General features: G+C 36.9%; 1 protein-coding gene and 2 pseudogenes across 3 annotated transcripts in view; 1 reads left to right on the top strand and 2 right to left on the bottom strand.

Annotated features, from left to right (window-relative positions):
* SSH2 (slingshot protein phosphatase 2) overlaps positions 1-26,779 on the bottom strand; it is a 226,641-nt gene that overhangs the window by 113,756 nt on the left and 86,106 nt on the right. For all 3 annotated transcript variants that reach the window (XM_019739497.3, XM_074320331.2, XM_019739499.3), the window contains one exon: positions 17,010-17,053. In XM_019739497.3, the coding sequence (XP_019595056.3) occupies positions 17,010-17,053 (44 nt within the window). The remainder of the gene's footprint in view (positions 1-17,009; positions 17,054-26,779) is intronic.
* LOC148756484 (RNA 3'-terminal phosphate cyclase-like protein pseudogene) lies at positions 2,604-8,760 on the bottom strand (annotated as a pseudogene).
* Positions 11,323-11,405, top strand: LOC148756483 (U2 spliceosomal RNA; annotated as a pseudogene).

The raw sequence follows: 26,779 nt of genomic DNA, 5'->3' as shown, positions 1-26,779 counted from the left end.
ATGGAAAAATTGTAAAATATTTTTGTTTCTATTACAGTCGAGGGAACGGGCTCAAAGAAGCTAAATATCTTTTCCCAAAGCCTGAGAATGGATGAAAAGTATGGCTCTTTATTCATTCCTACTACAGAAAGTTAGTGAGTACCTTCTACGTGCCAGAATTCAAGGATACAATCACGAACAAGATAGAGATTGTCCATGCCCTCCCTCAGTTTAAGTGGCAAGAACAGACATAAGGTATAACAATAGTATTAGAAGCGCTGTGAAAGGGAAGCAGAGAGTTCTGTTAGGACATGAGTGAGAATTTTTCCATTGAAGAGTAAAGATTGTTGTAAGCAAAGGTGGATCATAACCAATTATGTGTTTTGAACAATTTCTAAATTTCCTGATCTTTTGTTTGGTGTTTCAGCAGAACAGCTGTTTTAGGGCTGGGTTAGGTCACTGATAACGTGCCCTTTCTTCTCTTTCCAAATGGCTGCTTAGCTTGGGGAAATTCCCAGTGAATAATTAACACAGAATAATCTGCCAGTTGTGTTCACTAATACATTCTTTCTGCCTCAGGATGGTAGAATAGTAGTGAGTCCAGAGAAACAGGTCCATGAGTCGTTCCTTAATAGAAATTCACTGAATGGATGACAAGATAATCATTACCTTTAAATAGGGCTTTCCAAATGGCATCCAATGACTTTAGGTAATCATCATCCAGGTTGAATCAGCTTTGACCTACTGACCCAGAGATGGGAAGCTCTAATTCAATACTACATTTGTACTAAATAAGAACTTGACTGCTATCTAAAGTATGTCAACGTTTGTTCTTGTTTTTCATCGGTAAATGATCTTAATACTATATGATGTAAAGGGTGTCAGTCATAACACAGAATTAGAGAAATTAGGCTGTGAGTTTGTAAAATAAAATGGAAAAGAATTTAGATAAATACTAGTGAAAGTACTACCACTTTACATCTTGCTGTAATATTTGGTGCTTAATGTTTGTTAAAACTTTCCTATAAACTATGTTATTTGCTTTTTCAACAATCCTATAGGATAGATGGGCAGATGTCACCCTCATTTTACAGATGAGGAAATTGAGGCATTGTAAGAGGTGAGACAAAACTAAAATCAGGTCTTCTTGCTCTTAGTTCATTGCTTTTTCCCTGTATAACTCTGCTGGATGTCCCTTTTGTATATATAAAATCAACACTGTAGAGTTGGAGTCTCATCTAGCTAGACAGGACGGCTAAAACAGAACTGAATTTTTATCCATAGAATATTACAATAAAGGTAGAAAGAACAATAATATAGTCTAATTCCCTGCCATTACACAGGTATGATAGAAAATATTTGTAAGCCTATAATTTATACACATTTATATACTATACATTTCCGGTTTAACCATAATTTAAAGAACAGATGCTGCTCTGGGATAAATTTTCATTGTTACCTGGGAAATCTTTTGTTTTTCAGAAATCTTGCTATCTAAGCAACTGATGAAAATATGGCAAACATTTTGAACTATCTCTTCTGAAGACTAACATTCCATAGATAATACTAACACTCAACATGTTAGTTCTAGCAAATGCTCTTTAATTTCACTTAGCAAAAATTCTCCATTAGATGGTTTATTTCTCTTTTGAGATAATTATGAATGTTGAAGTGATATGGCAGTTGATGATGGTGACAACTGAGAGTTCATTTGGATTATAATAGGAAATCTTTCTGTAGTATACATTTTCTTTAAAATAAAAACACACAGGTGATGCATACATACATACATATATACACATATAGAACACATGTATTAGATATATAAATCTATAAATATATATTAATGTGTAGTTATATGTTAATATATATTTATACATATAAATATATATAATTAAATTATATATTTTAATATATAATTTAATATTATATTAATGCATATATTATGTATAAATATAATTACCTATTATATATAATTATATATATTATATATGTATATATATAATATATATATACGCTATATATGTAATTTTTCTTACCCTGAAATATATACTTGTGTATACCCAGTGTACAAGCACACACATACTGGGGGTGCCAAAAAAATTTGTACAAGTGGACACTTTGGTCAACGTTGCTCAAGCAGTAGTTCGCCATAATCAGAAGTGTCTGGACACTGATGGTAACCACTTTGAGCATCTCTTGTAATTGCAGAAGTCAAACGTGATTTGTATTAATCTTTTGTTATCAGTATATATTATTACAATTTTAATAGTTTTCCTTTCTTAAAATGTACATACATTTTTTGGGGCCTCCTCTGTATATATATGTATATATGTTTCAGGGTAAGAAAAGTCATGTATATCAGGAGTTCCTATAGTTTAGACTGTTTTAAACCCACAAGCATAAGAATATAAGAGAAAGGGGAAAAAAAACTTGATCTTCAACTGAACTCAGCAGTCCTGAATTAAGTGTTCAGAACAAACTTTTCCTAATAGCCTCTTACCCTTTCATCCAAAACAAATAACTTGTAGTGAACAAAAAGGAAAGTATATTAACTTTATTAATTTTTTAAAGTTCCCTGAATATTTCCTGGAGGAAGGTGAGATTATAATTTGGGGGGGTGGAGTGGGAGGGTAGAGAAGTGGAGAAGGATGGGCAAATCTTTGGTTCTTATTTGTAGGCAATTTCTTTTTTAAAAATGAAGTTAATTACACATTTTATTTAATTGGGAAAATAATTTTGGGAGAAAATAACAACACTATAAAAAGTTAATCATCCGGTCATGAATTAGTTTTAAAGCTACAAGACGCCTGTTGCTACACAAGCTTCCCTAGTTTCAATTCATTCATTTATCATTTATTTGCACAGTAATTTCACAATTAGGTAATGCATACCTATTAGTTGCCAGGACTTGGCCTGGGCCTTGGGAATGCAAAATTGAGGAATGCATGGGAGCTAACAGCCTAGAGTGGAGACGAGCAAGAGTGTGAAAAAATGAAGTCCTTCCTTAGAGAGAGATCTGTGAATTATTAGGAACTTTCATTGTTAAGTTTATTCACCAAATTAATATAGAACAGATCTATAAAATTCAACACAGTTTTAGAGCAGGATTAACAGCACATCCATTAAAACTCTTTCATGAGTGTGTGAAACTATCCTGTGAGTATGTCTTTTTTTGGATATGTAGTTGTCTTTAATTTATATGAGTTTTTTGTTGTTGATAGAAAGAAAAGTCTTTAATGTAGTGGCTCTCCTGTCCTGGATGTATGCCTTCAGAATCATTCCCTGGGTTTCTTTGGCTGCATTGTTTTGTCTGTAGAGTAGGGCCTTACGCTGAGACAATACCCCCTGATGATTTGCTAAGTTTGGTAAGGTAATACCAACACATGCCATCAGTACTCTATCTCTACCCTTGAGTGCTTCACAATGAGGCTTTGGTTTTAATTTTAAACAATCTGGAAAAAGCTCTTCAAATGCCTCAAAAACTCTATGGTAAGGGGAAGACTGGATCGCTGGCAGCTTCTAGGATCAGGCTCTGGTTAGAATCTACACATCTGCCAAAATAAGTCAGACAGAGAAAGACAAATACCATATGATCTCACTTATATATGGAATCTAAAGAACAATATAAATGAACAAACAAAACAGAAAACAGACACATAAATACAGAGAACAACTGATGGTTGCCAGATAGGAGGAGGTGTGGGAGGCTGGGTGGAAAAGGCGAAGGGAGTAAGAAGTACAATTGGCAGTTACAAAATAGTGCCAGAGATGTAAAGTACAGCATAGGGAATAGAGTCAATAATATTGTAATGACTATGTATGGTGCCAGGTGGGTACTAGACTTATAGGAGGATCACTTCATAAGTTATATCAATGTCTAACCACTATGCTGTACACCTGAAACTAATATAACATTGACTGTCAACTGTCATTGAAAAAAAGAAAAGGTAAAAAGAGTACAAGTTCTGCAGTAGTATGAGTAGTTCCAATTTTGATCCAACACTGAGTAGCTATATGACCTAAGGCAAGAAAAAAAAAATCCACACATCTGCCTCTACAGATTCCCTTCCAGCAGCAGCTTGGCAGTTTCTGCTGAGATCACTTGGAGCACTGCTGTGCCCTGGCCCTGAGGGCTGACGTCCAGTTCAGCCCTGGGGAAGATTCTACGGGTGGTCTTAGCAAAAAGTGAGAGCCCGAAGCCAGAGACTTCCCAGAGTTGGACCCTTTTGTGTGGTCTGCGTAAATAAAGTGTGAAATTGTGAAAGGTGCTCCTTGAACGTGTCATGATTTAGTCAGTCATCTAAGGTGATGACAGGCCTATGGGGTACACGATTCCTCCAATACTTTTGACGTTATCTAGGATCTGTGAGCTGAATAGGTCTTAAAACCTTCCTTACAAAACATGAGAAGAATACTTTGCCACTTCTAGGAGGCATGCCCCATTGCAGTCTTTAGTTCAGAGGATTCACCATCAACCTCAAACTGTTTCAATAGAGGGCTACGATCACTAAGAGCCAGGTGAAGAAGGCTTTCCAAGTAAGAGCCCCTACTGGGATGGACACTCTAGTTGAGCTCTACAGACCCACCATACAAAGGCCTAGTTGGTAATAAAAGGTCACTCTAATTTGATTTATTTCTATTCGAGAACCAATAATTGTAGTGTCTACCAGTCTTGTGACACTGGCTACAAAATCTCTGAGGCTTGGGTTGTGGTCTTTGGCATGAATCTTTTGGATCTTGATGGGATGGAAAGACATGGAAGCAAGAAGTTGCAGCTCACATAGCTGAAGAAGTACACCTGGAGTGTTGTGGTTGCCATGGAGGTTCTGCATCCACATGTAGAGCACTGCAGATGATGGTAGTGGCTGTGGCTTCAGCTCTCTCTTGCAGCTCCCTGATAATGCCTTTTTAAAAGAATTAACTCTAAAAAGAATATTTGTATAGCACTTTGTAATTACCAAAAGTAGATTTTTTTTTTTAAATTCAAAAAAGTACAGAAACCTCATATTAGATTGTGGCTAAAATTAAAAATTCATTGCTATTATCAGTTATTTAATCATTAGATCTTATAACATACAGAATGTATCTAGTTCTTAAGGGAGATGTGCCCTTGGTTTTTTAGTCCATTTCTCCTTTCAATTCTGTCAGTATTTGCTTCATACATTTTGATGGTCTGTCATTAGATGCATAAATGTTTATAATTGTTATATCTTGTTGCTGTAATGAATCTTTTGTTAATATGTAATATCCTTTGTGTCTGGTAAACTTTTTTTTTTTTTTAATTTGAAGTCTATTTTAACTGGTATTAGTATACTCACTCTGGTCTCTTTTGGTTACTATTTGCATGGAAATATTGTTTCACCCTTTCCCTTGCAACCTGTTTGTATCTTTGGATCTCAAATGAATCTCTTGTAGTTGGGTCACATGTTTTTGTCCCTTATGCCAATCTCTACCTTTTGACTGGAGAGTTTAATCCATCCACATTTAAAGTAATTACTGATAAGGAGGGACTCACTTCTATCATTGTGCTATTTGTTTTATATATGCCTTATAGATTCTTTTTGTCCCTCAATTCTTGTACTACTATCTTCTTTTGTGTTTAGTTGTTTGTTTTTTTGTTTTTGTTTTTTGTAATGAAATGTTTAAATTCATTTCTCATTTCCTTTTCTGTAGCTAATGTGTTTGTGATTCCAATGGCGGTTACATTTAACAACCTAAAGTTATAACACTCTAATTTCAATTTATACTAGCTTAGCTTCAATAACATACAAAAGCTCTGCTCCTTTACAGCTCCTTCTCCACAACATTCCATCTTTATACACTATGTGTCCCAAAACATAAACTAATAATTCTTTTAAATACACTAGTCTCTTAAATTACATAGAAATCAAGATCTGGAGTTAGAAACCAAAGATACAGTAACATTAGCTTTTACATTAATAAATTTTTTCTTTAAATGTATTTGTTTCTTAAATCACGTAGAAAAAAAGTACAGTTACAAACCATTGTTACAGTAATACTAGTTTTTATAATTGCCCATGTATTTACCTTTATTGAGATATTTGTTTCTCCACATGGCTTCCAGTTACTGTCTGGTGTCCTTTCATTTCACCTTGCAAGAAGCCCTTAAATATTTCTTGCAGGGCAGGTCTAGTGGTCACCAACTCTTTCAGCTTATGTTTATCTATAATGTCTTAATTTCTCTCTCAATTTTAAAGGGCTGTTTTGCTAGGTATATAATTCTTGGTCGATAGGTTTTTTTTCTTTTGAATATACTGGCCCACTGTCTTCTGATCGCCAAAGTTTCTGATGAGAAATCTGCTCATAGTTTCATTGAGGATCCCTTCTATGTGACAATTCACGTCTCTCTTGCTGTTTTCAAGATTCTTTCTTTGTCTTTTGAAAGTTTGAATATAATGTGTCTTAGTGTGGGTCTCCTTGAGTTCATCTTACTTGGAGTTTATTGAGCTTCTTGGACATTTATATTTATGTCTTTCATCAAATTTGAGAAGTTTTTAGCCATTATTTCTTCAAATATTCTCTCTGCCTCTTTCTCTCTCCTCATTCTGGAACTTCCATAATGTGTATGTTGGTCCTCTTAATGGTATCCCATAGATCCTTTTGGCTCAGTTTGCTTTTCTTCAGACTTTTTTTCTTTCTGTTCCTCAGACTTGATAATTTCCATTGTACTGTCTTCAAGTTTGATGATCCTTTCTTCTGTCTGCTCAAATCTGCCTTTGAATCCATCTAGGGACTTTTTCATTTCAATTATTGTACTTTTCAGCTCCAGAAGTTCTTTTCGGTTTCTTCTTAAGTTTTCTCTTCAGTAATATTTTCATTTTGTTCACATCGTTTTCTTGACTTTCTTTACATCTTCCGTTAGTTCTTTTAACATCTTTAAGACAGTTGTTTTAAAATCTTTATATAGTATATATGCCATTAGGTCTTTTTCAAGGACAGTTTCTGTTGATTTATTTCTTCCCTTTGAATGAGTCATACTTTCCTGCTTCTTTATATGCCTTGTGACTTTCTGTTGAACATCGGACATTGAAACTAATAATGTGGTAACTTTGGAAATCAGATTCTCCATTTTCCCCAGGATTTGTTATTTTTTGTTATTGTCTTTTGTGTGTGTTTGTTTTTTAAATTGTTGTAGTTATCTCTGTGCCACAGATCAGACTGAGGTGTAAACTTAAGGTTGTTTCTGAGCCTTTCCCTAGGTATGCATGGTCACTTTCTAATTATCCCCTCATACGCAATCATTTTTAAAGGTCACAGTCTTTAATATCTGGCTCCCAAAAGGGGGAAAAGCAAAAATGAAAGGGAGGAAAAAAGGGTGTCAGCCCTTTAAATGTCTGGAAGTCACTTAGAGGGAGAGGGTCTTGCAACAAACAATGGGAAGAGGTTCAACAATGGCTGCCTCCCTTTTTATTTGCACCTCTGTGATCAGAAGCAGCAATCAACCATCAGAGCACAGATCCTTGATACATGGAGGATAAGGTCCTTTTTGCTCATGTCTTCCAGAAGCTATGTGCAAGCTGCTCCAGGAACGCATGCACAACTGCCTGCTATGGGCTGAAAATGGGAAGATGCATATCTGCTAAGAGCTAAGGGCTGAAATTGACCACAGTTTACCTTCTAAGTCTTCCCCTGGAAGTTGCAAGCCTTCAATAAACTCCAGAGTTCCAAAATAGTTACATCAGACAGATTCTGCCAGTGCAATTGCTGTCTAGGTAGGAAGACAGATTCCTGATGTTTCCTACTCCATCATCTTCTCAGAATCCTCTGCCAGCAGTGATAGGTATTTGATACTTTATTAGTCTTTGGGTTTTTTTTTATTAATTTTATTGGGGAACAGTGTGTTTCTCCAGGGCCCATCAGCTCCAAGTTGTTGTCCTTCAATCTAGTTGTGGAGGGTGCAGTTCAGCTCCAAGTCCAGTTGCTGTTTTCAATCTTTAGTTGCAGGGGGCACAGCCCATCATTCCATGCAGGAATTGAACCGGCAACCTTGTTTTTGAGAGCTTGTGCTCTAACCAACTGAGCCATCCGGCTGCCCCTCCGGAGGCTCAGCTGCAGCTCGTTGTCCTCAATCTACTTGTGGAGGGTACAGCTCACTGGCCCATGTGGGAATCGAACCAGCAACCCTGTTGTTCAGAGCTTGTGCTTTAATCAACTGAGCCATCCGGACAGTTTAATCAACTGTCTTTGGGTTTTTATAATACAAGACAACAACCTGTCCAAAACTTAGTTTGGCAAGGTCAAGAATTGAAGGAAAATTTACTTTACTTTTTGTTTGTTTGTTTGTTTACACATGAAGAATAACATCTGGGGGTGGGTGGGAAGTAATATTATTTACCTAGCATTAAAAGATATACCTAATTTCATTATGGCTGCAATAATTAGATTTCCTTTTCCAATCAAATTTAAGAATGCTTTTTATAGCTACCAGAAGCAGAAAATGCCAGGTAAATATAAAAGACAGTCTGTGAATACATTCTTCAGAAATAAAGAGTACTTCAGTGAAATGAAAATTCTTATTCCTGTCAAGTGGCTAGGAAAAGAGCCTTTAAAAGTGTACACTTACCAATTTAAAGGAGCTACTTCATACAGTGGCAGAACATGAGAATAAGAGGACAGCTCACTTCCACCCCCTGGTGGCCACACCCAAATGTTTATAAACAGCTAATAGTTCTTTGCAGAGAGGAGTTATCCACAGGATGGGAGGTGGAGATTTAAACTTCAGAAGGACCAACAGCAAAAGATATACAGTTTCGGTGTAGTCAGTTAGAACCAGTTTTTAATACATGGAAATATCTTTTGTAACACACACATATATATTGTTATAACCTAAATAAATATTTGGCTTCTCCCTGAAATGTTGATTTCATCATTCTATTTCTTAAAACAGAAAGGCAAGCTGATAGAACATCTTATCAAATGTCTCAAGAAACAAAAGTTCTTTGTGCTGCATTTGAAGCTAGTTTCTGTATGAGATTTTTGAAAATTAAAAAATAAAACGATAAAATATATTAAGGGATCACTTCATAGACTGTGTAGATGCCTGACCACTGTGCTATACACCTGAAGCTGAAGTATTAATAGAATAATATTGAATGTCAATTATGTATGTGCATAATTTACGGGATGTAAAGTACAGCATAGGGAATATAGTCAATAGTATTGTAACAGCTCGTATATGATGTCAGAGGGGTAGTAGATTGGGGGGGTTATCACTTTGTGAGGGGTGTAAATGCCTAATTATATTGCTTTGTACACCTGAAACTAAAAATATATATATATATATATATATATATATATATATATATATATATGGATTAAATTATCAGCTCATATTTACAGCGGACTTTTCTTCTTTTCCACTTCCTACTTTTTTATCAATGAGATACCACCGCACAATCATTTGGATGTCCATTAGCCAAAGACAGAAAATAACAAGTTGGTGAGGATGTGAACAACTTTAAACCTTGGTGCACTGGTGGCGGGAATGTAAAAGGGTACAGTATGACAGATCCTAAAAACATTAAAGATAGAATTACCATATGATCCACCTCTAGGTATGTATCCAATTAAAAGCAGGGTCTCGAGAAATGTGTACACCCATGTTCGTAGCAACACTATTCACAATAGGAAGCAACCCAAATGTGCATTAATAGATGAATGGATAAACAAAATGTGGCATATACATACAATGGAATATTATTCTGCTTTAAAAGGGAGGAAATTCTGATACATGCTACACCATGGATGACCCTTGAGGACTCTACGCTAAGTGAAATAAGCCAGTCACAAAAGGACACATATTTTATCATTCCCTTATATGAAGTACCTATAGTAGTCACCTTCTCAGAGATGGAAAGTGGAATGTTGGTTGCCAAGGGCTGGGGAAAGGGGAGGGTGGAGAATTATTATTAGTGAGTACAGAGTTTCAGTTTTGACAGTAAAGTATTCTCTAGGTTAACACATTCTTTAACTAAAACATACTCGTATACTGAGGTAGAAGTATATCAGTCCTCTTTTCACAGCCAAAAATACGGGCAATACAGTATATTTATTGTCATGATGGTACTTAAATCCATACAAAAATTATTTCACCAAATAGGCTGAAGTTAAATAAAGTCCCATCTCAAAAGTGAAAAATAAACAGAGCAAATACAAGAGACAGCAAACTTGATGAGGTACTGGAGACAGAGATCTAGAGGAAATACTTTTCCACAAATTGAATGAATTAGTAACACAGTGCTATTGTGAAACTGTATCTTTCACAAAGACATGCCCTGATTCACTTATAGTAAAGATACCAATAGTCTTCTCTTCTCACTTATTCATTCCACAAGCACTTACTAAGTGCCAACTACATGTGATTGCTGTGGATACTGAGATAAAAGACAGTCCCTGCCCTCATGCTGCTGTCAGATCCTGGGGAGGGGATCGCCTACCTCTACCCATTTGCCCACAACAGCTTCCTGGAAAGTTGTCCGTCTCTTCTCATACTCTTTTCTGGCTGTCAAAACTCCTCTGCTTTTAAGATACAGACAATTATCTTCTTATTGTACTCGAAACACATCAGCGCCTACTTCCAGACTTCTGAGGATTTCCTTCCCCTCTCCCCATCCTTCTATATTTGGAATGCTCTTCTTCTGTTCTCCTATCTAAATCCCACGCATTCAAGACCTGGCTCTTCCAAGGGATTTTCTGAGACTCCACTGGTCCGCATTGCTGTCTCTCTTCCCTATCTGCTGAAAACTTTGTTTTCATTGCTAGTTTGGAAGTACCTCGGGGAAAATAAATATGTTTTCAAGGGTGAAGAACTTTTTCAATAAATGGTGAGTAATTCTTTATGTCTGTGAAAGACTAAAGAGGAAGAAACTAGGCTTAAAAACAAGAGAGATATTGGGGTGAACATGAAAAACCTTCATATTGAGTTACTGAAAAAATAAAAACTGGCAACAAATATTATATGTATTGCTTGAGTTGAAGGGTAAAAACATAAAAATTGTCCTGAAAGGCTTAGGCATTCCTTTGTCTTAAAAAACAAACAAACAAACAAAAATTTCTCCCAGATCTTTGAAACTATGTTATTTTACAATACTGACCCCAAAGCCAACTGGGGTCAGTATTGGATTTGCTGACCCCAAAGCCAATTTCCTAAAAGTCATTCCTTTTCTCTTTATACAATTCTTAGGTTAGAGTTGGTATACACAGGAATGAAAGAATTCTACTGTAATTAAAATATTTAATTTCTAAATTTAGATCTAAAGTACTTTGTTTCCTACCACAGCTATTCATCTTAAAAGAGATGTCTTAGAATTTCAAAATTTTATCGCTTCTCGGCCTTTTGGCTAAGATCAAGTGTAGAATTTCAAAATTTTATTTTACTGGCATATTTGTTTTGTTTATTTTTTACTTATCTTACAATTTTATAAGATGACTCATATGCCGTAAGATAGCTGTTTATAAGTCGAAATGATTTAATGTTGGCGTGTTTTATGGTTCAGTTTTATAGTTCCCTCCTTGGCTGTTCCCCAGTCAGCACAGTGGGACATCACACAAGAAGAAGAAAAGCTCTGAGTTCATAAATATGCTAAGGGAAGATTAGCATTGAATTTCATCCATTTATTTTTTCACCAAAAAAGTAATAATACACAACTTGATTTTTAGTTCTGTAATCATGTTATCTTTTCAGGCCTCTTCTTCTTATAAAGACAAAGTATTGCCAGAATTTAAATGACATAAAAGGGGCTTGTTTGTTTTTTAACTGTAGTAAAATACACGTAACATAGAATTTGCCATTTTAAGCATTTTTAAGTGGACAGTGGCTTTAAATACATTCATACTGTTGTGTACCTATTACCACCATCCAGATCTAGAACTTTATTCTCTTCCAAACCTGAAACTCTGTACCCGTTAAACAATAACTCCTCATCCTCCCCTTCCCCCAACCCTTGGCAACCAACATTCTACTTTCCATCTCTGAGAATTTCACTACTATAGGTACCTCATATAAGGGACATCATATAATATGTGTCCATTTGTGACTGGCTTATTTCACTTAGCATAGTGTCCTCAAGATTTACCCATGTTGTAGCATGTATCAGAATTTCCTTCCTTCTTAAGGCTGAATAATATTCTATTGTAAGCATATGTCACGTTTTGTTTATCCATTCATCTGTTAATGGACACTTGGCTATTGTGAATAGTGCTGCAGTGAACATGAGTGTACAAATTTCTTGAGACCCCACTTTTAATTCTTTTGGGTGTATACCCAGAAGTGGAATTGCTGCATATCATAATTCTATTTTTAATTTTTTGAGGACCTGCCATACTGTACCCTTTTGCATTTCTACCAAGAGTGCACAGGGATTTCAAGTTCTCTACATCCTCACCAACACTTGTTATTTTCTGTTGTTTTTCATTTTGTTTTGTTTTTTTGATAGTGGACATTCTAATGAGTGTGAGGTGGTATTTCATTATTTTGATGTGCAGTTCCCTAATGATTAGTGATGTTGAGCATCTCTTCATGTGCTTATTGGCCATTTGTTTGTCTTCTTTGGAGAAATGTCTATTCAAGTTCTTTGCCCTTTTTAATTGAGGTTGTGTAATGGTTAATTTTATGTGTCAACCTGACTGGGCCACAGGGTGCCCAGATATTTGATTAAACATTATGTCTCTGAGGGGGTTTCTGCAGGAGATTAACATTTGAATCAGTAGCCTGAGTAAAGCAGATTGCCCTCTCCAATGCGGGTGGGCTTCACTATTCCACATTGCAGGCCTGAATAGAACAAAAGACTGAGAAAGGAAGAATTTGCTCTCTCTGCCTGTCTTTGAGCCAAGACATTGGTCTTCTCCTGACTTCAGATTGAGACTCAGACTGGAAGTTATGCCATCAGCTCTCCTGGGCCTCCAACTTACAGATCTTGGGCCTTCTAACCTTGCATAATTGTATAAACCAATTCCTTATAATAAATCTACCTATCTATATATTTCCCATTAATCCTGGTTCTCCGGAAAACCCTGACTAATACAGGTTTTGATATTGAGAAGTAGGGTGCTACTATAGCGTATACCTAAAAATGTAAAAGCAACTTTAGAACTAGGTAATGGAGTAGAGACTGGAAGAGTTTTGAGGTGTGTGCTAGAAAAGCTGAGACTGCCATGAAAGGAGTGTTAAAAGGCAATTCTTGTGAGAGCTCAGAAAGAAAACAGGAGAGCTGGAGAAAAAGCCCTCCATCTTCTTAGAGAATACATAATAATCACGAGTAGTATGTTGGTAGAAATGTGGGTGGTAAAGGTCATTCTGATGAGGTCTCAGACGGACACATTACTAAACATTAGAGGAAAGGCAATCCTTGTTATAAAGTAGCAAAGGACTTGGCTGAATTGTGTTCCTGTTCTGGTCTTGTGGAAAGTAGAAGTTGTGAGCAGTGAAACTGGATATTTAGCTCTGGAAATTTCTAAGCAAAGTGCTGAAGCAGTAGCCCAGTTCCTCCTGACTGCTTATAGTAAAATAGGAGAAGAGAGAAATGAATTGAAGGAGGAGTTGTGAAACAAAAAGGAAAAAAGAACTTAAAAACTTGGCAAATTCCAGCCTGTCCATATCGCGAAAAATGAGAGCGTGTTCAGAAGAGCGACCACTTGGTGAGGAGATGAATGTGGGTGTGAACCACAGAACGAATCGGCCATCTCTATAGAAGCCAGAAATAGAGATGGGATTTTACCAGCAGAAAAACTGCCAGCTGAGACTAAAGCAAGCAGAGAATGATTCAAAATGAAGGATGTGTGAACATGCATTACCCTTCAAGTAAAAGGAAGACGGACCCCAAAGGGGTCCAAAGGATGTCCTGCTACCCTTAGGGCTACTGCCTAGAGTGCAAGCGTCGAGGGACCAGGCTGCCTCCACCTCGGTTTCAAAGGGCAGGACCACTGCCGGGCAGAGTGCCATGTGGGTCAGCCCTTGGAGAACCAGCATGGGTAGCGCTCCAGGGGAGCCAAAGGGCAGGGCTGCCCCTCGGGGATGACACCACAACTCTGGTGGGTCCTGAAAAAAGGATTACGGCCCCAGTGAGTCCAGAAGGCAAAGTACCAAACCAAAGAGAATTATTCTTGAGTCTTAAGAGTTAATGGAGTTTGCCTCGCTAAATTTTGGACTTACTTGGGGCCTCTAGCCTCTTCTTTCTTTCCTGTTTCTCCCCTTTGGAATGGGAATGACTATTCTGTGCCTATCTACCATTGTATTTTGAAGTGCATAACTTAAGTGGTTTCACAGGTTCGTAGGTGGAGAAGAATTTTGCCCCGAGTCTCACCCACATCTGATTTAGATGATAGTTAGAAGAGACTTTGGACGTTAGAGTTGATGCTAGAATGATTTAAGACTTTGGGGGCTGCTGAGATGGGATGAAGGGCGGGGGGTGGAGAGTTATAGTCTGAATGTTTGTGTGTCACCCCCAATTCCATATGTTGAAGCCCTAACCTCCAATGTGATGGTGTTTGGAGATGGGGGCCTTTGGTAGATGATTGAGGTTAGGTGATGTCATGAAGGTGGGCCCCACAATAGGTTAGTGGCCTTATAAAAAGAGGAAGAGACCAGAGCACCCTCTCACTGACAATCATGTGAGGACACAGCAAGAAGGCAGCTGCCAAGAAGAGGGCTCTCACCAGGAACCGAATCTGCCAGCACCTTGATCTTGGACTTCCCAGCCTCAAGAACTATGAGAAATAAATGTCTGTTGAAGTCACTCAGTCTGCGGTATTTTGTTATAAGAGCCCGAGCTGACTAAGACAGCTTGCTTATGTCTTTTGTTGTTGAGTGGTAAGAGTTCTTTATGCATTCTGGACATTAACCCCTTCTATGATTTTCAAATATTTTCTCCTATTCTCTGGGTTGCCTTTCCACTATGTTGACTGTATCCTTTGATGCACAGAAGTTCTACATCTTGATGTAGTTAGTCTAATTTATCTATTTTTTGTTATTGCCTGTGAACATTCATTTTTAAAGACATCATAGTTTGGGTTAATTATATTGAAAGATTACATCTAACTTACGACTTTCCCAATAAATAGCATTTGGTTAAACGAAGAGATCATTAATGCAGCATCTTTTTCATTACCTGGAACTGGCATTAGGTTTTAATGATACACTGTTTACTATTCAAGTCCCTGCTACAAAAACCACAACTGAACCCACAAATTGACACGATGAGTTTAGGCATGCTCAATAAAAAGACGCTAACTCAATGCTAGTTTATTCTGTGGTAAGTGATGGAGAATGCCAGAACAATCTGTAGCAGCCAAGCACACAAAAATCAACCTTTTACACACCAAGGGGCATTCATTCATCTGGCACTTCAAAGTTTCTTTGCTTTGAGTCAGACTAAAGCAATTACATTTAGAAATAACCTGGGAAACACACAATATAAGAAATTACAACAGGCAAGTCAATTTTGATTTCTTTCTTTCTTTTTTTAAGGAGGGTGCAACTCACAGTGGCCCATGCGGGGATCGAACCGGCAACCTTGGTGTTATTACTACCACACTCTAACCAATCGAGTTAACAGGCTACCCCAAATTCTGATTTTTTACAATGGGTGCTACTAGGTCTTTCTTCATTTCTTATTTCTATAAGTGATCTTTTTCTTGTTACTAGAAGAAGCCTATGAAAACCCTCTGCTACTCATATTAATGATTTATTGCCAACAACTTTAAAAACGGGTCTAAATGGCTTGACAATTCAGCGCTGTGAATAAAAGAATAACTTCACTGACCTCATCATTATGTAATTTTTTGGAACAATTATCCCAGTAGATGCCAAGTCAATATGTAAAGCTTAAAATTAACCCAGAGATCTTTAAATCTGATCTACTAGAAATTTTAAGAATCCTTTGGAATCCTTTTTCATTCTGATGGGAATAAGGTAGTGATGCCTCTGGTAAGCATGCAACTAAAATTTCTTCTGGTTCCCATCTCTTAGCTCTATGCAAAAGAATGACACTTCACTGTCAGATCTTCCCTAAGAGACAGTGAAAAATTCAGCTGTAAGCCAAAATGTTTGTGATAACCAAGACAGGAAAAATATTGCCAATAACCTTAGTTACTGATGAAAAGGAACTATTTTTATATTCAGTTGTAGTTTACAAGAGTGAGGTATATATCAACAAACACCTGATAATTCATCATTAAGGAAGCATTTCCTTTAGCCAGTTTCTCCACAATAAGCATGCTTATTATATCTTTTCTCTGTATCATCCAGACTGGCTCATGTGATTGAGTTCAGAGGATACAAGCACGGCAACATTTAAATGACCATCTAGAATTTAACAGAACTGTATCTTATGGGAGGGAGTTGATTTAAAAACCACTTAAAAGAGATTACAGAAATGCTATACACTTCCTAGATGTCTCTCTTTCATTTAATGGCAGCCGGTATTGGTACCCTGATAACCACATGCCCGCTATTCCATGAGAGGGAGAAAGAAAGTTTCATTGTATTTCAAAGGACTGGGTAAGTTATTCACTATATCCTTGTATTTAGGAAGTGAAATATTAACTAATCTGTAAGAATTGCAAAATCTATCAAAATGAATGACAAACATAAGCACAAAACTGAAGGCTGAAATGTTCTTCAATTGCTATTTTCCCAAAAGGAAAGAAAAATTTGCCTTTTTATTTTCCAAGTAGTTCTGGAGACTTGGGTCAAAACTGGGCAATACTGGCCTTTATGCATTTTTAAAAAGGTAACCTACCATTTTACGTATTTTACTTAATGCATTTATGTAGTTATTGGGGTATAACTGACATACAAAATTGTATTAGTTTCAGGTACACAACATAATGCAATCGACCATTTAAAATCTTCCTGAGTCAGTAACTGGATTTGTAAAGCAATCCCATTTTGAGAGACCAATTAAGCAATTTAGAAAAACAGAGATAAGCTAATATGACAAGACTGAGACAAAATTAGAGAAAAAAATATTAACTACAGAAATGCAATAGGATATAATGAGCAAACATACCTCCTGGGCTGTGACCGGCATTCCTCCTCACCACTGTCTGCCTCCTGTATAGACAAGAAAATGAGAATAAGTTACAACCTGAGGTCTCACATCGTAATATCAACAAGGCAATTTTACTAAGCTTTACATGTAGGAATAGCTCATTCATGCTGTGCCTGTGAACTAAATTCTGACCATAAAAAGTGACTTCAACCAACCCAGGAGGTTGACATGTATCAAAACAATTTATTCCTGGAGGAAACTTCAACAATAATCTACAAGCAAATTTCATTGATAACAAAAGGCCAATAATGAAAAGAATTACCTCTAAAAACAAACTGAAGATGCTATATTATTGTTTCGTATATTGTTATATGATCGGTATGCGACTTCAAATTCAAAATGAGTGGGCATTCTGACCTCCACCACCAAATCTCATCAAAATGACCTGTTTGTGATTCTGATCCCCAAAGAACAACCTAAACGATGAACACGACTTCACGGAATGCTCATGCTCAACTCACCAACCCCATCACCATCCACATAACGGCTTCTACTTACTGAGTATTTATAACGTGTCAGCTGCCGTGCTCAGCATTTAAGCACATTGTGCTACTTATTCCTTATAAACGCAGAAGGTTGAGAGTACCATATTTTCCACTGATTCTAACATACACACATAACTTAGGAGAAGTCAATGTGATAAATCACTGAATCATAGTTTAATTGCAATATTCAGTTTTTCTTAGTGGCATATAACATAACTGAGCGTGCTATAACTCATGGCAATTTAGACCCAATGAAATATAAATATTTTATAGATGAAAAAACTGAAATTCACAAAGAACAAATAAGTTGCCCAAGGAATCTCATATGGTGAAGCTAGAATTAAAACATAAACTACTGCCTCCCAAAACACTGAAAAAGCATATCATTTACTCCCTGGCCCAGGCTAAGAATTATTATATGTTAAGATATTACACAGCTCTTACAAAAAACCATCAGATTTGTTTGGAACCACAAAAGACCCTGAATAGCGAAAGCAATCTTAAGAAAAAAGAACAATACTGGAGGTATCACACTTCCTGATTTTAGCTTGTACTACAGGGCTACAATAATCAAAACAGCATGATATTGGCAGAAAAACAGATACATAGACCAATGGAATAGAATTGAGAACCCAGAAATAAAACCACACAAATATGGACAGATAATTTTTGACAAAGAAGCAAAAAATATACAATGGAGAAAAGACAGCCTCTTCAATAAATGGTGCTGGGAGAATTGGATAGCCATGTGCAAAAGAATTAAACAGGACTGCTATTTGTCACCATGTACCAAAATTAACTCAAAATGGATCAAAGACTTAAGCGTAAGACCTGACACAATAAACTGCATAGAAGAAAACATAGATACTAAACTTATGGACCTTGGGTTCAAAGAGCATTTTATGAATTTGACTCCAAAGGCAAGGGAAGTAAAAGATAAAATAAACAAATGGGACTATATGAAACTTAAAAGCTTCTGCACAGCAAAAGAAACCATCGACAAAATAAAGAGGCCACCAACTGAATGGGTGAAGATTTTTGCAAACAGTGCCTCCGATAAGGAGCTAATATCCAAAATATACAAGGAACTCATGCAACTCAACAACAAAAAAACAAACAACTCAATTGAAAATGGGCAGAGGACCTGAAGAGACATTTCTCCAAAGAGGACATACAAATGGCAAATAGACATATGAAAAAATGCTCAACATCACTAATGATCAGAGAAATGCAAATAAAAACCACAATGAGATATCACCTCACCCCAGTCAGAATGGCTATCATCAACAAGACAAATAGTAACAAGTGTTGGAGAGGCTGTGGAGAAAACGGAACCCTCATACACTGTTGGTGGGAATGCAGACTGGTGCAGCCACTATGGAAGGCCATGTGGAGGTTCCTCCAAAAGTTACAAATAGAATTACCATATGACCCAGCAATCCCTCTCCTGGGTATCTACCCAAAAAAATCTGAAAACATTTAGAGATAAAGACACGTGTGCTCCAATGTTCATTGCAGCTTTGTTCACAGTGGCCAAGACATGGAAACAACAAAATGTCCTTCGATAGATGAATGGATAAAGAAGATGTGGTATATATACACAATGGAATACTATTCGGTGGTAAGAAAAGATGATATAGGAATATTTGTGACAACATGGATGGATCTTGAGAGTATAATGCTAAGTGAAATAAGTCAGACAGAAAAAGCAGAGACCCATGTGATTTCACTGACATGTGGTATATAAACCAAAAACAACAAAAGAACAAGACAAACACATGAGAAACAAGGTATTACACAGCTCTTCATGGAGACAAGAATAGTAACATGAAGGAAAAGTAAGAAAAGTTGAGAGAATTAATGATCCTTAGGTATTAACTTTTTCTTCAGATTTGCTCCCTGCCATTTTATATTTGTTCTCTCATCACTGTTGCCCAGTTTGTACATGGTATGAGGTAGGAATGAAGGTTCATTTTTTTTTTCCCATACGGATATCCAGTTTTCAAGCACCATTTGTTGAAAAGACTTTCCTTTCCTCACTGGATTACTTGGCTCCTTTGTAAAACATCATGTGACAGTGTAAGTGAGGTTTACTTCCGGGTTCATTATTGTTCCCATGCATCTATTTGTCAACCTTTACGTTACTACCACACTCTCTTGATTATTGTAGTTTATAGTAAGTTTTGAAGGAAGTATAAATCCTTTAACTTGATTCTTCTTTTTCAAGATTGCTTTATCTTCTAGTAAGACTATTTGCCTTGAAATCTACTTTATCTGACATTAATATAGCCACTCCAGACTTATACTCACTGTTTGCAAGGTGTATTTTTCAATCTCTTTATATTTTAAAGAACGTCTCTTATAGAAAGAATATAGCTAGATCATGCTTTATTTTATCTATTGTGACATTCTTTGCCTTTAGTCCACTAACATTTAATGTAATTACTGATATAGTTCGATGTGAATCCACCATGTTACTATTTATTTTCTATCTGTCCCCACATTTTTATTCCTCTATTCCTCTCTTTCTGCCTTCTTTTGTATTATTTAAATGTTTTTTAGAATTTCACTTTAATCTATATATTGGTTCTACCTCTTTGCATTATTTTTTATTCCATTTAAAAAATTATATGCCTATATTCTTAAACAATATATTATTTAGTTTTGATTGTCTGGGGGCTTTAAAATTATATTATACTGTAGGTAGTCTTCCCAATATGCTTTTTTAAAACTAAATATTATACTAACAAGATTCATCACTTATTACACATAGCTATGGTTCATTCATTTTTACTGGTGTAAAAGATTGCATTATATGACTATATTAAAGCTTATATATTCTACTTAGACAGAATTATTTCCAATTTTTCAGACATCAACCAAACATTCCTGTACATGTTTTTTGGTCTAGGACATGTACCTAGGAGAGGAATTACAGAGTCATAAATACAGGCTCAAGTTTACAAGTTAGTGCCAAATTATGTTCCAAAGTGGTTGTGCCAATTTATACTCCCACTAGGAAGGAGAGTTTTAATTGATCTAAATCCTAGCCAACACTTGGAATCATCAGATGTTTCCATTTTTTGGCACTCTAGTGTTTAATCTCATTATCATCTTAATTTGCTTTGCCTTGATTATTAATAAGGTTGAGCACCGTTTTATGGTTATGGGTCATTACTAGCTTCATGCTCTTCCCCTCACATCTAAGTAAGCAGACCAAAAGAGGGATAATTCAAATTATTTTCGGCTCTGTGGTGGATTTTTCTACCAATAAGAATTGTGATGAGAGTATGCAGAACAGTAAAAAGCAAAAACACCCCTGATAACTTTCTTAGAGGGCACAAACAGCCAAAACCAGTTACATCTACAAAGGTGAACTAACATTTACTGAGCATCACTACGGGCCAAGTAACTTTATGTTACTTTATTTAATGTGTACCACTACCCTATAGGACTTGCTCAAGGTCCCAAAGCCAATTTTTGGTGTAGTCAGGATTTGAACTCAGGTCTATCTTTCTGCTATAACCAGCTGCCTCCAAACTAAGAATCTGACTTTGATATTTATATCCCAAGGGAGGGGTAGGGAAGGAGCTACAGAAGAAAGCATATCTCTTTTCATGGCTTATTATAAAACAATATGCTTTTTCACCTTTCTTCTGTGATGTCTACACTTCAAACAGTGTCAAGAGTGGAAAATTCCTTTGCCACCAAAGGGGAGGGGGAAGCAAATCAGAGAAGTGTTTCTAACATCAGATCTCCAAATAACTTTTTTCTTTCTTTCTCGGATTAATATTATAATAGGCCAGTGAATGATTTGCTTCTCCTTCATCTTCTTGGAAAAAAAAAACAACTTAAAAAAAACCCAAAACCTCAGTATATTAAGGCACTGTAGGCCTTAGGGTAAAATGGATTAAAAGGAATGAACAAAATGTTCAATTGTGTTTATTTCAAAAGAACTCACTGCCAAAAATATAAAGATACAACATTCCTTATTCAATAAGAGTGATTATAGGTAATAATTATTTTGAATAGTGCATTTAAACAAATGGTAGCTAAAGGTAGAATGTTTACCATTCTGTTCTAACAAGTGTACCACACACCAGCTATAACCATCTACCTTGTCAAGTAACGTCACACAGTGTTAGTAAAAAATGCCAAATAGTTGACCTGCTCAGAACACTAGAAATGATCAGGAGAAAGTGTAGAGATAGTTTTCGGTTTCTTCTTAGTGAGCAGAATAATTTCTGATGGGTAAGGAGGAGAACTAATTAATTAAATGACTAAATGCATGTTTGTTGGCTTTTAAAAAAATATCCCAGAGTCCCATTGTCAAACAATTTTTATTTAAAGAGTATAATTTCTTGATGTTCTTAAGAAAAATTTGACCTATAAGCAATATAGTGTGAGATGTGCATTCTACGTGTGCATTTAGTGTTAGGGTATTCAGGAACCATTAAATGAATGGAAAGATTAATGCATTCTTACTAATCTAACTTAATACCTAAGCATAAAAGTAAGTTGCTAAAAGATGTTTGAAAAAATGTAAGCATCCAAGTCATATCTACTGAGGAGTAAGCTGGAGGGGAGGGAAATGTTGCCAGCCTTGAAAAACAGTAGGTTAGACAGGTGTTAAGCACTACTTTCCCAAAACTTGTTGTTCAAAATTGTTTACACTTTTCGTATGCTCCAAACCAAGTGGACTCAGTCATCATTCTTCAAAGTAGTTATTAACTTCCTTTGTCCACGCTGTTTCATCAACCTCTCACCTCTCTCCTATATCCTTCCCCAGCCTTCAAAGCTGGTTCCAAAGCCAGCAGTTTATGACATTTCTTTTATCACTTGACTGATATTCTATTTCTCTCCAAACCTGACAAGTTACTGTGTATCTTTCTTGTGGCATTACCTAATTTTGTTTCTCAGTTACAATTGAGAGCTGTCACTGGATGTCTTTTGTCTACAATCCTTATTCTACCTTAAAAACTTAGGTAGTATGTGCAACTTAACTCACCCACTTGCAATAATTTCAGAGCTGCTATATTGTCTTTTCTATCACCAGACATGCAACTTCTTGAGGCTACTTGGTTTTAAAAAGCAAACAAGCCTTACTGTGTGCTGAACCTGTCACATCTGACAAGCATGCAACAGAAAATCTTCATGAGTCACTGGTTCTTAATTCTGGCTCCCTTCAGAACTTTTTAAATAACGAAAGTCTCCAGGTCTCATTCCTACAGATTTTTATTCCTTAGTCCTGAGGTGGGGCAATGGTGTGCTGGAGTTGGTTTGTACAGGCTCATGAGAGCTAATTGGTAGATTTTTACAAATCGTGTGAGAGTCAAAAATGTTGGCAGCTTGAAATTGGTCATGGTGGGAGTATTTAGCAGGGAAATCAGCCAATGCTACAAAATCAACTCCCACCCAGAAAACAGGTTTTTAAACATTTACCAGCACACCATGACATGTAGAGCCCAAGAATCCGTACATTTAAAAAGCTCCATAAATAACTGATAAGCAGTTAAGATTGAAAACCTTTGTGTTAATGGTTTGGAAAAACATCAAAAAGCCCAAGATACACATAGATACTATTCGCTGAGTGTAACTAAACTAGGTACCAGGGAGATCAGTGATGATGGAAACTCAGCTCTCCAAGATCTACTGTCTCCCTTCCTAGACTGTAAGCTCTGTAGGGCAAGACTGTGCATAGCGGCAGTCATGCAGAAGATGCTCGGTAGATATTAGATGAATAAATATTGTCCACGATATCATAACCAGTAAGTGGAAAAAAGGAGTAAATCTTAGGCTAATGTCAATAAGTCCTGTGCCTCATCTCCATGAAATTGGTCATATTCTTGGTCTGTCAAGCTAAGACGAGACGAGTGCTTAAATATGGGGGAGAGAGCAAGCAGCATCCACCACAAGATAATAAGAAGACTGCCTCTGTGCCACTCTCTGGTTCTCCATAATTTAAAGTCTTTTCATGACTATTATCTCACGTGAACCACCCTGATGAATGCCATACAGGTATGATTAGAGACTTATTTTTTAGCCAAAGGAACTGCCTTATGAAAGTGAGATAATTTGCTCAAAGTAACCTAAGCGTAAGCAACAGTCAGGATTCTGCAGACGTAGAATATACTTTCTGCCAGAACAAGCTGCTCCTCTAGCATTAAAGGAATTCTCCAGGTGCTCTACAGGGGCCTGATCCTAAGACATCGTCTTTCCCTGTCCAGATTCTGCTTCCTTCTACTTAAGTGAAATTCCACATCCCACTATCTGACGACTCCACACTTGGTTCATTTCTTTCATTATAGCCTGAGCCCTCAATATGGACGTAGGGTCTTATGTTCAGCCAGGGCATAGTGGTGCAACTTCACTAATTTTTAAATTGAAATACTTCTATACCCGATGGTAAATAGTGGCGGTCCAGAGCCCCTCTGAATGTTTCATGATCCAGTGACAAACGGGTGAAGGCCTGGCACAGCGGAGGACTTCCAGGTCTTGCTCCTGCCTTTTCTAATTGGTTGACAGCTGCTGTACTTGCTGCGAAGTATCTGGAATATCACCTCTGACAGCAACATCTTTTCTGTTCTCTAAACTTCGGTTTAAAACCCTGGACTCTGATCTTAGCTTCACCCTGGAGATAGAGTCTATATGTCCTTCTTGTCTGTATCATCTGTTCTCTTCTTTGTGTGTCCCCCCAATGATAACCCAGACGCTTAGCCTGGCTTCCAGGTGTAGCACCAGTCCTCTGCTCTACACGATTACCATGCTTCCACAGGGAAATTGAAACTATAAAAGGCTCTGATAACATCTGGGGAGGCTAAGTAAAATCCACTCATTAAATGTCTCTTAATATTAAAAATTTGAATTGTTTATGGATATAAAGAATTAGATTATGACCAACCAACATTATACCTTGAAACATTATTCAGAAATAAGAACAAAGAACACAGACAGACGGGTAATGAAGCGACACGGATTACTTACCAAATATTACTAAACTAAGAGCATGAATTTTTCAAAATTTCCAAAGTCGTTTTCAAACTAAGGAGTTAATAAAGATAGTTAATGGCTCTGACCAAAAGAAACTAGAATATTTAGGACACATATATATGGCTAAGGCAGGTTTGATTAGAGGGAAATACACTTACATTGCTATTTTGCTAATATTCATATATAAATCTAGACAATCAGCTTTTCAGCCATCAACAGGGTAAAAAATAGAGTCAGGATACTGGGTGTCTTGGAATGGCAAATAAATAATCACCACATTACCGGCAATGAGAGCTGCTGGAGTCCAGAGGGGACACAGAGAAGTGAGATAGTACCCTACTGACGGTTTATTTCCCTGGAAAGGTAAGGCTGTTCTATTGAAAAAGCTGATCCAACAAGCACAGTGTAAATGTATGGCACAGGAAATACATTTCACAGGAGTTCAGAAGACAGCTACCACTCACTGCAGGTAGTGTTCACAGGAACAAATGAGCTTTGAGTCTAATCTTGAAAAAAGAGAAAGACCTGAAGAGGCACAGAGACTGACAGGACATTTGTGACATAAGCGAAAGGAAAGAACAGCAGGAATATGTTTGATACACGGGAATAACGGTGAGCTGCAGAGGTAAGTTGCAGAGGGCAGGTGTCTAGACCTGATCCTGTGAGGACACCAGGGAAGGTACACGTCCATTAGCATTTTCCTCAAGCTGGAAGACACTGGTTAATCACAGAGAGCCACTAGAGGGCAGACAAGTCAAAGCTTACACGGTGGTTACACTGGAGAAACTGCATCCACAGAGGATCCTAAGAGGAAAAACATTGCTTGTTGTTTAAAGACCATTTTCAGTGCCTCAGCCTTGGACAGGGCCTTAAGCCAGCAGATGAATTTTTCTGTGGTATAAACTGCTTCTTAATTGCAAAATGGACCAGTGAACAGGTGAGACTTTGGGAACCTGGCTTAGCTGACAGGCACATGCTTCTACATGGTGAGCATACCTGGAATGCCAACAGCTGCGCTCATCACGGCTGCGGACCTCAATCTTCCCCACCCATCTCAGGCACAGCCTAACCGCCACTCAAGCCAACGCCTAACAATGTGTATATTATCTGGACCATGATTTCAATCTAGGTTCTCCTTTTGGTCAACGGGGGGAAGTGCTTGACCTTTAAAGTCGGAGAGAGGTGAGGCCACCAGGCAGAGGTTCTTACATGTGCAATTGCCTCAGCAGGCTGAGGAGCTGTCATACCGGAGTGTTGGTGGGAGTCCTGGAGTCTCACTAACTAGGACATGGCATGAATATTAACATCTAAATAAAGGGGTGGCGAATTCCATCAAACCTTTTAGATACCAAGGCTAGATTTTGCAAAGTATCATAAATACTTTTTCTGTTTTGATCTCTTGCAGATAATTGCAAAATGTCTGTCATGAAAGGGGCAAGGACAATCCTACTTAGGAGGACGACTTTCTGTCATTTGGCTGGAAGTAGTTTTCTCCCATTCTGGACCAATGCTAGTATCACAGGCATTTAATTTCTCCTTGGAAAATGACAACATGCAGAGAGGGAGGGAAATGTTAAAACAATTTAAAGTCCAATGATAAACTGAGAAAAATATTTTTATCATATATAAAACAACGGAATACTAGTCTCAATAAACAAAGAATTCTAACGAATCAGTAAGAAAAAGGCAAACACCCCCAACAGAAAAATGGGCAAAGGCTAGAAGCAGATAATTCACAAAAGAAGTAGAAACGGTCTGAAAAGGAAGTAAAAATATGGTTAGCTTGAAATTACAAAAACAAAATTCAAATAAAGATGTTGTACCATATAGTTCCTATTAAATTATTTAAGACAAAAGAATAACGTGCAATATTGTCAAGGCATCAGGAAAATGGGCAATCTTTTTGGCAATCTGTATCAAGAGCTTCAGAATTGGGTCATATTTTTTACCTTATAATTTCATGTCTAGAAATGTATTCTACTACAAAAAGATCAGAGATATCCCCGAAAGATTTATGTACAAAGATATCAATTGCAGTGCATTCAACATAGGAAATAAGTTGTGAGCCACCTTGATGTCCAAAGACAGGAAAAGTTGAGTAAATGAAGAAACTGCTACATAAGAAAATTTTATTAAGCCATTAGTTTCTACTGTCTATTTAAAATGAGAACATGATCAGAATATAACGATTATTGGGGAAAAAGCAGGTTTCTCACGGAATGTGGATTATAAGTGATTACTTTTTTTCTCTAC

This window comes from Rhinolophus sinicus, chromosome 12, assembly GCF_057876585.1.
Source record: "Rhinolophus sinicus isolate RSI-liver-muscle chromosome 12, RSI-T2T, whole genome shotgun sequence".
NCBI classification, from domain to species: Eukaryota; Metazoa; Chordata; class Mammalia; order Chiroptera; family Rhinolophidae; genus Rhinolophus; species Rhinolophus sinicus.
Note: the sequence above shows the minus strand (reverse complement) of the source record. Positions and strands in the feature narration are given on the sequence as shown.